Source organism: Macaca mulatta, chromosome 14, assembly GCF_049350105.2.
Source record: "Macaca mulatta isolate MMU2019108-1 chromosome 14, T2T-MMU8v2.0, whole genome shotgun sequence".
Classification (NCBI taxonomy): Eukaryota; Metazoa; Chordata; class Mammalia; order Primates; family Cercopithecidae; genus Macaca; species Macaca mulatta.
The window spans coordinates 74,425,459-74,438,996 of NC_133419.1; the positions used below are offsets into that span (position 1 = coordinate 74,425,459).

Below are 13,538 nucleotides of genomic sequence, written 5' to 3' on the forward strand. Positions count from 1 at the left end.
GATTACAAACACCAATATGATTTTATTCAAACACAGGCAAGAATAATGACCTTCAGAGCTGGGTAAAAACAATAAGTTAAAAGCATGGTTAGAATTTTAGACAATCGGATAAAAAGTTTGAAGGAGGTGATTTCCCCTTCCTGTCCTAATTAATTCAACATGGCATAAAAATAATTTGTATCTATAAAATATCCTTGTTCCCACACAAATGAACTGGAGGTGGCTCTAGGATTTCCTTGACTATGCACAATGCACACAATGTACATGTCCCTCCTCCCCAGCTTTTAAGGCAAAAATGGTCCCACATCTTCAGGCAGAGGGTGGGCTCATGTAAGCAGTCAGCTGTGCCAAGGACACCGGGAGGCGTTTCTCCACCGAAAGATGCCTGCTAGGGTCCGCTGGCCAAAAGATGGAGGAGCCACTTGGGCGCGGATTCCATTTTGTTTCTAGCCTTTGCCTTACCACAGAAGAAAGGAGCTGAAATTCTGGCAAGTGGACACTGGACTGGCTTGGGGCACTCCTCCAGTCTGGGCTGACTGGGTCTCTTGAGGCAGCCATGGCCTAGGTAAGTGGTAGTTTCAGGACTGTGACAGCCCTGAAGGAGCCAGACCTGGTGCCTCTGCAAACTGGACAAAGCTGAGGGAGGGTGGGCAGGTGTCTCCTTCTCCCAGCGCCTCAGGCTACGTCAGTCTTTCTGGGAGTACCGAGAAGAAAATATCCGTGCAATTCTGCGAGTTTCTTCCTCAGGCAGGTTGGGGGGGAGCGAGTTAGGTCTGGGGCGACAAGGCCTTTGGGAGAGGGCTCCCCTGGTGGCTTCGCTCTTGTCCTGGAGAGGAAGAAGTCAGCTAGGTTAGTGCTGAGGATATGGCACCACCAATGGATGACACTGGTTTCTCTCATCTTTTGGTCCTTTGGTTAATATTTATGTAGAGCTGCGTGGTTTACAAAGCGCTTTACATACCTTATGTTGCTTGACCCTTACCTCGACCCTATATGGGGGGTATATCATTCTTCCCACGTCGTGGATAAGGAAACTACATCCAGGTGAAATAAACTCAAGGTCCCACAGCTCTGAGTGGCAGAGCTGGGATGTGAACCCCAGCCCTGACTCTTTCTGTGCCTCTGGAGAAGGAGGGCGTCACCTCCAGGACAGGTCTGAATCCTCACCCCTTCTCCTGTTGCGTGGCTTTAGACAAGCCATTTGTGCTCTGGGTTTAGTCCTATGTGTGATGCTGGGAACATATCCAACTCTCAGGGAGATGGTGGGGAATGAGACACTCTCTGGCCCTTAGGAGCTCCTGGAGTTGCCAGATGACATAAAGCACCCACCTACTGCCTGCCTACCAAACTTTGATCTCTCTGACTCTGGCTGACAGGGCACCACTAATTCCACCTTTAAGGTATTTGCCTGTGGGTTATGGTGTCATGGTCCTCTGGACTCCTCTAACTCATTTGCTCATTTTTCTTTCTTTTTTCTTACTCCATGTCAGGCTCCTGTGCTGAAGGAACTCAAAGTTATACAGGAAAGCCATCCCAGACAGCTGGCTGAGAGCAAGGTCCTGGGGAAGAGGTGGGGGCCTGATGGGGGAAGGGGCAGTTCTGAAAGGAGATGGGAGCAGCCTCCACAGGCCAATCTGGCTAACTTCATGGCATGCAGCTTGCTTTTCCCTGCCATCAAGTCCCATGAGCTGAGGCTGTCATAAACTGAAGGACCACTGAGAGCACACTGTACCACTTCCTGGGCACTGAGAAGCAGCTTGGTGGAGACCCTAGAGACTGGGACTACCTGTGCCCTGCAGTTCTGCTCATGAGAAACTGAGGCCCAGCTAGAGTTGCTTCTGGCATCAGTAACATTCAGTTATTCTTTCTTTCATGTCTGCAACCCTTTTTAATACCTACTTGGGAGGGGCACAGAAATAAACAGAACTCCGTTTTTGGCTTTCTCAGCTCAGACTTAAGCCTTGGGAGGCAGAGAGATCTGCCTAAAGAATTAGAATTGGCCGGGCGCGGTGGCTCAAGCCTGTAATCCCAGCACTTTGGGAGGCCGAGATGGGCGGATCACGAGGTCAGGAGATCGAGGCCATCCTGGCTAACAGGGTGAAACCCCGTCTCTACTAAAAAATACAAAAAAATTAGCCGGGCGTGGTGGCGGGTGCCTGTAGTCCCAGCTACTCGGGAGGCTGAGGCAGGAGAATGGCCTGAACCTGGGAGGCGGAGCTTGCAGTGAGCTGAGATCCGGCCACTGCACTCCAGCCTGGGCGACAGAGCAAGACTCCGTCTCAAAAAGGAAAAAAAAAAAAAAAAAAAAGAAGAATTAGAATTGCCAGAATGAGATAAGGGGAGTGGAGTCAGGCATCCCTGGTCTACTGCCTGGATGTCAGTTTCCCACCCATGAAATAGAAGGGTGGATGGGAAACCTTGAGGGTCCCTGCCAATCTAGAATTCTAAGTGCCAAGGGAATGTCTACAATCTGGGAAGCTCTCAGTGCTATCAGTCCACAGGCAGCCTCTCCTTATAACCAAGAGCAAAGTGGCACTAGGGCTGGGCTGCACAGCAGAGACTAGACGATACATCTCCCTGCCTTCTAGGCAGGCCTAGGCTAAAAGGGAAGAAGGAAACCCACTTTTTGCTGGTGTTTGCAGTTATTCCTTCCAAAATACAGGAAGCACCTGCACTCCATGATTGATACCTCAGGCCAGTGGGCCAGCCTCTGCCTATTGCTCTCCCACTTCCACACTGGGTGCTCCTGTAGGGCATGGACTGGGTCTGAGGCTTGGGATCCCAGCAAGGCCAGGTCCAAGACAGGAGCTTGGGAGCGGCTAGATGAGTATGGGTGGGACCACAGGTTTAAATTGGGTGGGGCCAATTTAAATTGGGTAGACAATGAGCTACCCAACAATCACAGAGATGACCACAGGCCAGGGTAACCACAGGCTTAAATTGGGCGGGGAGGAGACTCTTGTAGTAAGCTTCTCATTCATTCATTCTAGAACCAGTGGTTGTTGGCCTACCATTTGCCAGGTCTTTAGTTAAGTCAAACTCTCTCAGGCTCTCTGTAGCACTTTAAGCTTGTGTATATCTTTCTTTACTCCCAAGACCTAAGATGGCTGTTTCCTGAGCTACTTGGGGTTTAGGGTGACAAAAGTCCCATTCCTGTCCCCCAGCTGTACTGCAGGTAGATTTTCTGGGTCATCAGTTGTATCTTATCTTCCATTTCTTTCTCTGCTACTCTGAAGGGGAAGTAGGGAGATGCTTGCTTTATGAGCCAGATGGGAAAACAGGCCTAAGAGCAGAGTATTCTATCTCAGATCCTAAAACCAGGCATTGTTTCCCCATCATCTAGAGGAGATGTCTTCTCCGTTTTAGAGAGACGTAGATGAGTCTTGTTCTCCATGGCTGGAAGGGCCAACTACCTCAGTTCATGAAATGACCATCGAAAGACCTCTGTTGGGCTGGGTAGCTCACGCCTGTAACCCCAGCACTTTGGGAGGCCAAGGCAGGGGGATCGCATGAGTCTAGGAGTTTGTGACCAGCTTGGTCAACAGAGGAAAACTCTGTCTCTAAAAAAAAAAAAAAAAAGGAAAAAAAATAGCAGGGTGTAGTGGGGCACACCTGCAGCCCCAGCTACTCGGGAGGCTGTGGTGGGAGGATCGCTTGAGCCCAAGAATTCAAGGCTGCAGTAAGCTGTGATCGTGCTACTGCACTCCAACCTGGGTGACAGAGGAAGACCCTGTCTCAAAACAAAACACCTCTGTTGGTGACTCATCAGACTTTTCAGGAGCCTAAGATCTACTCTACTTGATCAACTCTTATGGACAACAGGCAGACGTGGTTCCTTTTGTCACAGGGCTGCTCAGCTAGAGAGGAGACAGACAATGAGCTACCCAACAATCACAGACGTGAGGCTTAGAGCTTGTGAGCACTGAGAAAACAGCAATTAGTAACAGCTAAGAAAGTTTGGGGAGGCTTCACAAGGAGGTGGGCTCCAAGATGGGCAGGGTTTCAACAGAAGCTGGGTGTGGGGTGAGGTCTTCATTAGCGGGAACAGTATGAGCATAGACTTACACCTACTGGCTGGGCCATATCTGCCCTGGAGCTGAATCGTGTGTGGCACCAACCTTCCAGCACTGACACCCTGACCCAGTGGCCTAGGGGGCCTTATCTGCAAGGCCCAGGCCCAGGGACCAGGGCAGGGCCAGGGTGTGCAAGGACAGAGAACTCACACTCAGCAGCACTTTGCTTTTGTTGACCTCAATAGGGTTTAGAAACCATCTTGATTAGTAGTGAAGATTCTTCCTTCATCAGGACTGCTACCCTAACACACAATCCTGGTGGGGTTGGCCAGAGGCGAAACTGGCCAGAGCAGGGATACCCTCAAATGTATTATCCATTCCTCTGAAATACTACCACACTTCTGGCTGGAGGCCTGAGGGCACAAGAAAATTGTCAGCAGAGCATGTACTTTTTGGGAGGCATCAACCTTCCTGGGGAGGCAGGAGGAAGACACATGGAAGCAGGATTGTCGCAGCTGGAGGGGCTGCAGGTGCCTTGGAGTCTAGACAGTGGGTGTCATCCATGGGGTGAAGTCCCTGGAGCAGGGACTTAAACATGAAGGTGGAATGTGAACAGACGATGAAGAGAGAGGGTATGCCGCCTGCAGGCGCAGCTTTTGTGAGGAAGCAATTTTCTTTGCTAGGAAAGTGGTGGGTATGGGATAGACTGAGCTGCAGGTATGGAAAGCAGCCAAGACAAACCTATTACTAGAAGGAGGGGTTGATGCTGGCTGAGGGAAGTTCCAGAATGTGTGGGGGGAATCTGACCTTATTCTTCTTGGACTTCAGCGAGCTGATCTCCAAGGGCCTTCCCAGGGAACAGGGATGGGGTATTCGATGACTGTACTAGGCTGAAGGACAGAACTGGCTTTCCTGCGGGCCGGGTGTCACAGCAGCAGACCAGGGGCTTTCAGGCTGCCCCATTAAATCCTCCCTCATCCATACATGGGACCTGTTCCTTTCTGAGTACCTGGACACCCAGGCCATGAACATGATAGGCCTCTCTGATAATAGATGTGTCTTAAAAGAGCCTTCAATGCTAAAGGTTGGACTTTGCTGGGGAGAATATGGAGCACGTGGAAGGTGTAAGGAGTGGTTTGGAAAGAAAATGTGGGGGTTCCTGGGGCTCTTCAAATTGAGTGGCTAACCCTGCATGAGGAGCTGGTTTTAGTCCTGGCTCTACCACTTCTTAGCCAAGTGGTGTTGGGCAACCCACTTTCTCTTTGGGCCTTGGTTTGTGCATCTGAAAATGGGATCAGGATGAGCAGATAATGCAAGAGGAAGCACTCTATAAACCACAGGCTGATCCTAGCTCTTGGCTCCTTCTCTGATCTGCTCCCTGTGACACAGCCTCTTCTCCAAAAGCTCTCTCGGGAGGGCCTGGCCCTTTTCTTTGGCCTGGAACATGATCTGATCCCAGCCACTGTGTTCTAGGCTCTCTCCACTCCAGCCCCCAGATGGATCCCTCGAACAGGCCACATGCTCCCAGGGTTTGGTGAGTGCAGGTGCCCCCACTTACCCCTGGTTCCAAGTAACCCAGGGACTTTCTCAGAGGACAGGCAATGGAGTGCAGTGGAAAGGACATTGGTCTGTGGCCCAACCTAACTGTCCCACTCACTCAAGATCAAGACACTTTGTCATTCTGGGTCTCTGTGGGTCTTAGCTTCACTGTCAAGTGGATCTAAGAACTTCTGTTTGGTCTTCTTATCCAGGTCTATGCTGGGTTCAAATAAAATTCAGATATGGCCAAGCTAAGATGGTGCTAGAGCCAATACCAGCTGCAGACCCAAGAGCAAAATGAAGCCTTGCTGTTCTCAGACCCCATCCCAGGCAAAGGGTCAGGCCCCAAAAGTCCTGAGTAGAGCTGGGGTACAGCACCTCCTGTACTGGGGTAAGCAGTGCTAGGCCAGGCAAGCTCTCCCCATTCCACTGTCTTCCCCCCTTCTCTGGTAACAGTGAGCCTCTGGTCTGGGATGAGTGCTAAAGTTCTGTTCTTTTCCACAGTAGCCCCTTTAAGTGACACAAACATTGACTCAGGAGCTGAAAACTGAAAGTAAACAGCGGCTGGGTCTGGCTGGCTAGGTGGACCTGCCAATGGACTGCTGCATCAGAGGCCGAGTGAGGGCTCAATATAGTTGCCTGCCTTGCTCAACTTTCACCCCTTTGGCTGGCTGCCTTCCCCTGGGGTGGCCCTCAGAGTCTGGCCTGGACTACAACTTCCTTGACACTCCAGAGAGCAGCAAACTCAGCAGCCACGAGTAGGAGCAGAGGGGAAGTGAGGACAAGGTACTTAGACTAGAGGTCCAGCCCTGAGAGGCAAATCCTAAATCTGACTTGCTCAGCCTGGCTGCTGCATGGCCGGTCTCATGCTCTGAGCTCACCCTCCATGCCTAAATTAGAGGTCTGGTCATGTGGTTCTCACTACCGATATGCTCCCTCTGTGCCACACCCCACCTGATGCCACCCTCTCCTTATTCCAAGAAGCCTTTCCAGACAGGCCCATTCTAAAGGGCCTACGTCACTCCCTCACCCCGGGCCTCAGTCTATGCCCGGAAGGGGCCTGACTAGGGCAAGACTCCTCAACCTTTTTTTTTGGTTTGTTTTTTAAAACAGGGCCTGGTTCAAAAGATGATCCTCAATCTTCTGAACCCAAGCTCTGCCAGAGACAGGGCTCAAAAGTCCAGGTTTTGAGGGAAGGGCTAAAAATTATACTCTTACAAGAAGAGCTCCTGGCTCCCCCTAGACTCTGGCCTCAGAGTGGCTTAGGCAACCTGAGACTAGCACCTGCCCAGCAGACCTATGAGCCCCTTCCTAAAAAGTGCCTGCCAACTTGCAGTCTGGGACAGCCAATTTTGGCTGTTTCTTCTGACCTCTACACCCTTGGCCAAGCTGCTTATTTTCTAAAAGCTCTGTATGGCCTTTATCAGAGATACTTTGACCTTTAGGTCTCCTCTTAGGCGCTGCAGAAAGCTAGGGACTTGGTGGTTTAAAGAAATGAGGCAATAGGTCAGGACCTCTTGCCCCAAGAGGGGCAGCTCAGCCATCAGGCCTGGACCACAGGCTGAGAAGAAACCCAGCATCAGGAAGTTCCCTCAGGTCCCTTACTGATCTCATCTGGTGACTTTGTGGAGAACTGGGGTTCTCTACCAGGACCATTCATCTTTCAGCTGCTTCTGGTTTGTGGAAGGGAAACTAAGGGATAGTTTTTTTTTTTTTTGTTGTTGTTTTTTTTAAGATACAATTTCACTCTGTTGCCCAGGCTGGAGTGCAGTGGCACTATCTCGACTCACTGCAACCTCTGCCTCCGAGGTTCAAGTGATTCTCATGCCTCAGCCTCCCAAGTAGCTGGGTTTAGAGGTGCCAGGATAGAAAAATTCTATCCCTTGGTTTAGACATGTTGCTGAGGACCTCAGAAAGTCAAAAGCAGAGACAGGACAAAAAAAATCAGGCTTGCTGGCACCTCGATCCTTAGTGATGTCTGAAGTGCTGTGGTCCAGCTGAGTACAAGTGAGAACATGGGGTGGGAGGGGTGGAAAACTCAAGGTTTTAAGGGTACCCTCATGCCTGGCCTTGTCTCATACTTCCTGCCTCCTACACTCACTCCTCATGAATAACAGTGTTTGGCCCGATGCCTGTGGTTAATCCAGGGGCCCATTCATGATGTGGGCAGAACACGGGCTTAACGCAGGAAGACACAGAGCAAGACGGGGCTCACCTCATGGTAAAGAAGTGCCATGTGTGCAGGGCAGGGAGGCCAAGGCTCAGATGACAGGCTGCTTCTTGTCCTTTGCTTTTAATTCCTATCTTGTTTCAGTACAGGCCCATCTCTTCCCATTTCTGACCACGTCTCTAGTACACAGTGCTTGTACCTTCTGCTGTCCAAATTCTGTTGATTCTGAGGTTTTTTCTTTTCAAATCCACAGCCTGAAAAGCCTTTCTTCATCTTTGTTCAATTCAACTTAAGCCACCCCACATGGCTCTGTCTTTCTTTTCCTATACTCATTCCCTTTGCTTTACTTCAGTGCTAATACAGCCAAATGCTATTTGAGGAAATGAGTGGTTTGGAGGCCAGTGCCTTCCTAAGAACTGCGAGCTCCCTGAAGGCAGGATCCACAGCATGAGGGTCCTAGCTCTTTCAGCATGACAGGCAGTTGGTAGGAGTTGGAGGAACTTAGATATAAGGCTGGCTCCCCAGGGAACTGAGAGTTCCCTGAGGGAAGTCCTGTCTTCTGCACCTAGCTCAGGGCTATGGCTTTGCACATTTGTTAAAAGATGCAAATTTCAAGTTTGAGGTCAAAACTATCTTCCTACTTTCTGGCCTGCCTGTCCTCAGGCCCAGCTCTAGTTCTCCTATTCATTTATGGGAAGTTATTGGAAGGTTCTGAGCAGAGAAGTCACATGATTGAGTTGATGACTGATTTAACATCTTAAAAAGTCAATAGGATGCTGTATGGGGAATCGGTTGCGAGGAGAAAGGGAAGAAGCAGAAAGGCAAGTTAGGAGGCTACTGCAATAATCCAGGTCAGAAATAATGATGGCTGAGACCAGGGTGGTGAGAAGCACATTTCTGTATATTTTAAGGATACAGCTGCCAGAATTTCCTGTTTAATCGAAAACTGGCATCAGGGAGGATTCCAAGAGTTTTGGCCTGAACAACTAAACTACAGTCCCAGCTACTCAGGAGGCTGAGGCAGGAGATCACTTGAGCCCAGGAGTTTGAGGTTGCAGTGAGTTGAGATCATGCCACTGCACTACAGTCTGGGCAACAGAGCGAGACCCTATCTCAAAAAACAAACAAACAAATAAAAAAACAACCCCCACCTCAGAGTTCAGTTGTACCCTTTAATCAAAATTGAGAAGACGGAGGGGGAAATGGATTTGGGAATAAAATCTGGAGCTCAGTTTTGGACATGTTAAATTTGAGACATCTATTAGATATTCAAGTGGTGATGCTGGGTAGGCAGTTGTCGAGTTACAGTTGTAGAGTTAGGTCTGGGCCAAGCTAACCATCGGGAGTCTTCAGCATACAGAAGAAGTAGGGGAAATGAGGGAGACCCAGCAAAGAAGGCAGAGCAGGAGCAGCCAGTGAGGGAGGAGAACCAAGAAGAAGTGATGCCTTAGAAATAAGTGAAAAAAGTGTTCAAAGGAGAGAGATCAACTGTGTCACATGCTGCTGAGAGGTCAAATAAATTGAGCACTGAGATTTGATAACTGACTTAGGAACATGGAAGTTTTTTTGGGGTTTTGACAGGCTTAAACAGTGTTCCCCCTGCCAGTGGTAAAGTGGGGTAAAGGTCTGATTAGAGTGTGAGATTACACTGGCTCCAGTGTGGAGAATGAATAGTGGTGGAAAAGTGCAAGTATAAGCGACACTGGTTAGAAATAGTCAGGGGGTGCCAGGCTGGTGGCTCACTACTGTAATCACAGCACTTTGGGAGGCTGAAGCGGGCAGATCACTTAAGGTCAGGAGTTCGAGCCAGCCTGGCCAACATGGTGAAACCCCGTCTCTACTAAAAATACAAAAATTAGCCGGGCGTGATGGCATGCGCCTGTAATCCCAGCTACTGGGGAGGCTGAGGCAGGAGAATTGCTTGAACTCGGGAGGCAGAGGTTGCAGTGAGCCGAGATCATGCCACTGCACTCCCGTCTTGGGGGAAAAAAAAATAGTGGGGAGATGATTGGGCTAGACAAGGGCAGGGTGAGAAGTAAGTGATTCAAAAGATGCTTAGGTGGCAGAATTAACAGGCCTTGGTGATGTGGGTTTTGGCTATGGGTCATGGGAGATAAAGGAGCAGGGGTGAGAGATAATTGTGCTTCTGGCAGGAGTAACTACATGGATGGTGGCTGAATTTCCTGAGAGATGGATGCAGGTGGCAGAGGAAGTATGCAAAGGAAGATGACAAGCTCAAGTTTTGGACAGAGTGAATTGTGTGTGACACATCAGACAAGACGTCTAGGATGCAGTTGAGTCTGTACGTGTCTGCGGCATGGGAGAGAAGACTAGACTGAAGATAAGGATTTGCATCATTCGAAGTAATATTTGAAGTCATCAGTGATTGAGATATTCCCAAGAGAGAAAATCTACAGAGCAAAAGACATAGTCTGAGGAAGACAACATGTAAAGCAAATTACTGCCGTTCTCATCATCAACCTCTCTCCTCCCCTGTACCGAAGTTGATAAAACTAGTTTGTCCATCAGCAGCTAAGCAAGCAGAATCATACATAACTTTAAACAAAATTAGGAAGCTGTCCCCAGTAAAGAGTTACTTCATCATAAGAGGGAAGAGAAAGCAAGGGCAGTGGAACTTGATTGATTTATAATGAATCTGGAACTGCAAATGGATCACTGTGCCACAGTCCTGCTAAACCAGCCATTGTTCTCACCCCTTTTCTTTTTGCGGAGGCAACAGCCAGAAGATGAGGTAGCATGGGGTGGGAATTACAGGCTGGCCCCAATACTCTACCTGTGTGGCACTCGGTATTCTACAGTACAACCACCCTGTGAGGCCTGATAACCCCATTTGACAGATGAGGAAGCAGATTCAGAAAAGTCCAAAGATCTGACAAATGTCACACAGGGTCCTGTATCCATTCTACTGTGGGAGGAGGGAGGGGACATCTGTTTCACAGATGCTTCCAGTGGAGACTGGGAGGTTCCTTGGCTCAGGTATATCATTTCAATGTGGAGTGAAAGATCAGGTCTTGCCTTTGATCATGGGGGGAAACCAGAGCAATCAATCCAGCAATTACGAGCCCTCTCCTGTTTCAGGGATGGGCTGTTAGCCCTGACCTGGAAGCAGGTCAGCTTTAGTATAGCAGTCCCAGGACAGTGGTTGAGAAGAGCCCTGCAGCCTCTCAAAGTGCTCCTCTTCAGTTGTGAGGGCCAAGGCTGGCCTTAGGAGGAGGCAGAAGAGACGGAATTCTCAAATGCGGATACAGGACAGGGCTCCTGCCCTTGTCTCCCTCTCCCTCACAGAGCTGCTGACTGTGCCTGAAGCAGCACCGAGAAAACAGGAGCTTCCATCAACTTGAAACCCTACCACCAGTCTCTAATCCTGTCTGCTTTAGCACCCATCTTCTCTGCCTTCCTTCATGACACTAGGTGAGTTTTCTTTTTCCTCTCAAAAGGCCAATACCTCCACATGTGCTCTAAATCTCATGCCCTTTCTGTTCCCCCTCTCCTTTTTCTCTCCCGCTTCTGTGTCTTCCCTTCTCCCTTTCTCTATGGGGATTGCTGCATTAGCACATAGAAAGCTGCAGCCTTCCCATATTGAAAAACAAAAACAACCTCCCTTGGTTGCCACTCCCTTGGTGTGCCACTCCAGCCACTGCCCTATTTCTCTGCTCCATATTCACAGCCTAATTTGTGGAAGGAGTTAGAGTCTCCATCTTATCATCATTCAATCACTGTATAGTTTTAATGACATATGATTATGTGATTTCTTTGTATAACATACCAATGAATCTATGTAACAACAGTAAATCACGAAGCACAAGAAAATGAACATCTGTAAACCCACAACCCAATCTAAGAACCGAAACATCACTAATACTGTTGAATAGATCTTTATGTTCCTCCTCCCCTATCCCATTCCCCTGCTTCTATCCCATCCCCTGCCTCCACAACTATGAACACTGTAATCAAACTGCTGAAAACCAGAGATAAAGAGAAAATCTTAAAAACAAGAAATGAATAAAGGCCATTCAGTGCAAGAACAATCAGAACAATACTTCTTATAAGAAACAATGGAGGACAGAAGACAGTGGAAAGGTATCTCTAAAATGCTAAAACAACAAAAATTCAAGTTAGAATTCTATATCCAGTAGAAAAAAAATCTTTCAAAAATGAAGGCAAAATAAAGATATTTTCAGACAATTGAAGCTGGATAATCAGTTACCAGTAGGTCCACACTACGTGAAATTCCAAAGGAAGTTTCTCAGGCTGAAGGGAAATGGTCCCAGCCAGAAATCAGGATGTGAAGAAGACATGCAGAACAACAGCAATAGTAAGTATGTGGGTGAACAGAAAAGACTATTTTTGTCTCAAGTTCTTCAAAGTGAGGCCTTTTTAATAAAGGTCACAAGATGATGGTGCTCCTGCTCAAATAATATTTCAAAATTAAATCTAAAATAAGTATAAAGAAATCAGTTGATGTTGTGATTTATCCCAAGGTAACAATTTCAATCTTTTTTAAAAATGTAATTCTTAAAAATGTTTTCCTCTTAAATTTTGGTGTCTCTACTTGCTAGTGTCCTAAATACACACATGATCTTATTTCTTAAGTCATCCAGTGCTGGCTGGCAGCCAGCCAGGAGCGTAAGATTCTTAGAAAATGTGCTGAAATAACCCAGCAAGTAGTGAGAGGCCCATCACTAGCCAGGATGACTAACCTCCCCGTGTTTACTGGATTCTGGGTTCCAGTGGTAAAACTGCGACAGTTCTGGGAAAACCATGATGACTGGTCATCTGAACCAGGACGCAGAATGAGGTCCTAAGGACAGAAGTGACTCTGAGAGCAGCAAACAATGGAATGTTGTTAAGGGCAACAAAGAAAAAAGGCTGAAAAGTATTATCTTCTCAAAAGTAGACTTGCTCTTTAATTGAAGTGGAAATTCTTATTTCTCCCTCTCCCATACTTTGTATCTAGTATTTAATAGGCCAAAGACATACATCAGGATACTTCTGGACTGACCCCATTTTTCATTAATGTGGCCTCTGGGAAAGCATATAAAATGTATACATGTTAACTGCTAAATAAAATCTAACTGGCTAGAAAAATGTACCATAAGTCAAATGTCATGATTTTCAGGTGGTGTAAGAGAAGAGCACAGAGTTGTGAGTCAGAAGTTTAGATTCAGGCCGGGCGCGGTGGCTCACGCCTGTAATCCCAGCATTTTGGGAGGCCGAGGCAGGCAGATCACGAAGTCAAGAGATTGAGATCATCCTGGCCAACATGGTGAAACCCCGTCTCTACTAAAAATACAAAAAGTAGCTGGGTGTGGTGGTGCATGCCTGTACTCCCAGCTACTTGGGAGGCTGAGGCAGGAGAGTCACTTGAACCCAGCAGGCAGAGGTTGCAGTGAGCTGAGATCGCACCACTGCATTCCAGCCTGGCGATAGAGCGAGAGTCTCAAAAAAAAAAAAAAAAAAAAAAATTTAGATTCACTTACTGGTTGGGTAACCCTGGGTAAGTGACTCAGCCTTTATGCATCTCAGTTTCTTTATATATACACAGAAATAGTCATAGCTTATGGGTCAGTATGTGAAGCTCTGAGCCTCAGTTTCCTCATTTTATTTTTTATACAGTCTCACTGTGTCACCCTGGCTGGAGTGCAGTGGTGCCATCATGGCTCACTGCAACCTCCACCTCCTGGGCTCAAGTGATATTTGTGACTCAGCCTCCCAAGTAGCTGGGATTATAGGCATGTGCCACCACGCCTACCTAATTTTTGTAATTTTTAGCAGAGATGAGGTTTTGCCTTGTT

General features: G+C 48.0%; 1 protein-coding gene and 1 long non-coding RNA gene across 8 annotated transcripts in view; both read right to left on the reverse strand.

Annotated features, from left to right (window-relative positions):
• Window positions 1-2: 2 nt before the first annotated feature.
• C2CD3 (C2 domain containing 3 centriole elongation regulator) overlaps window positions 3-13,538 on the reverse strand; it is a 155,202-nt gene continuing 141,666 nt past the window's right edge. For all 7 annotated transcript variants that reach the window (XR_013404127.1, XR_013404125.1, XR_013404124.1 and 4 more), the window contains one exon: window positions 3-826. Coding sequence is in view for 4 of the 7 variants with exons in the window: in XM_077963779.1 (XP_077819905.1) it covers window positions 686-826 (141 nt within the window). In the remaining 3 variants the exon portion in view is untranslated. The remainder of the gene's footprint in view (window positions 827-13,538) is intronic.
• On the reverse strand, window positions 7,255-13,209 carry LOC144334374 (uncharacterized). The gene is made up of 3 exons (XR_013404134.1): window positions 13,066-13,209; window positions 9,689-12,932; window positions 7,255-7,350 (listed from the first exon to the last, which is right to left on the reverse strand). It is a non-coding gene; the product is annotated as an uncharacterized LOC144334374 (long non-coding RNA).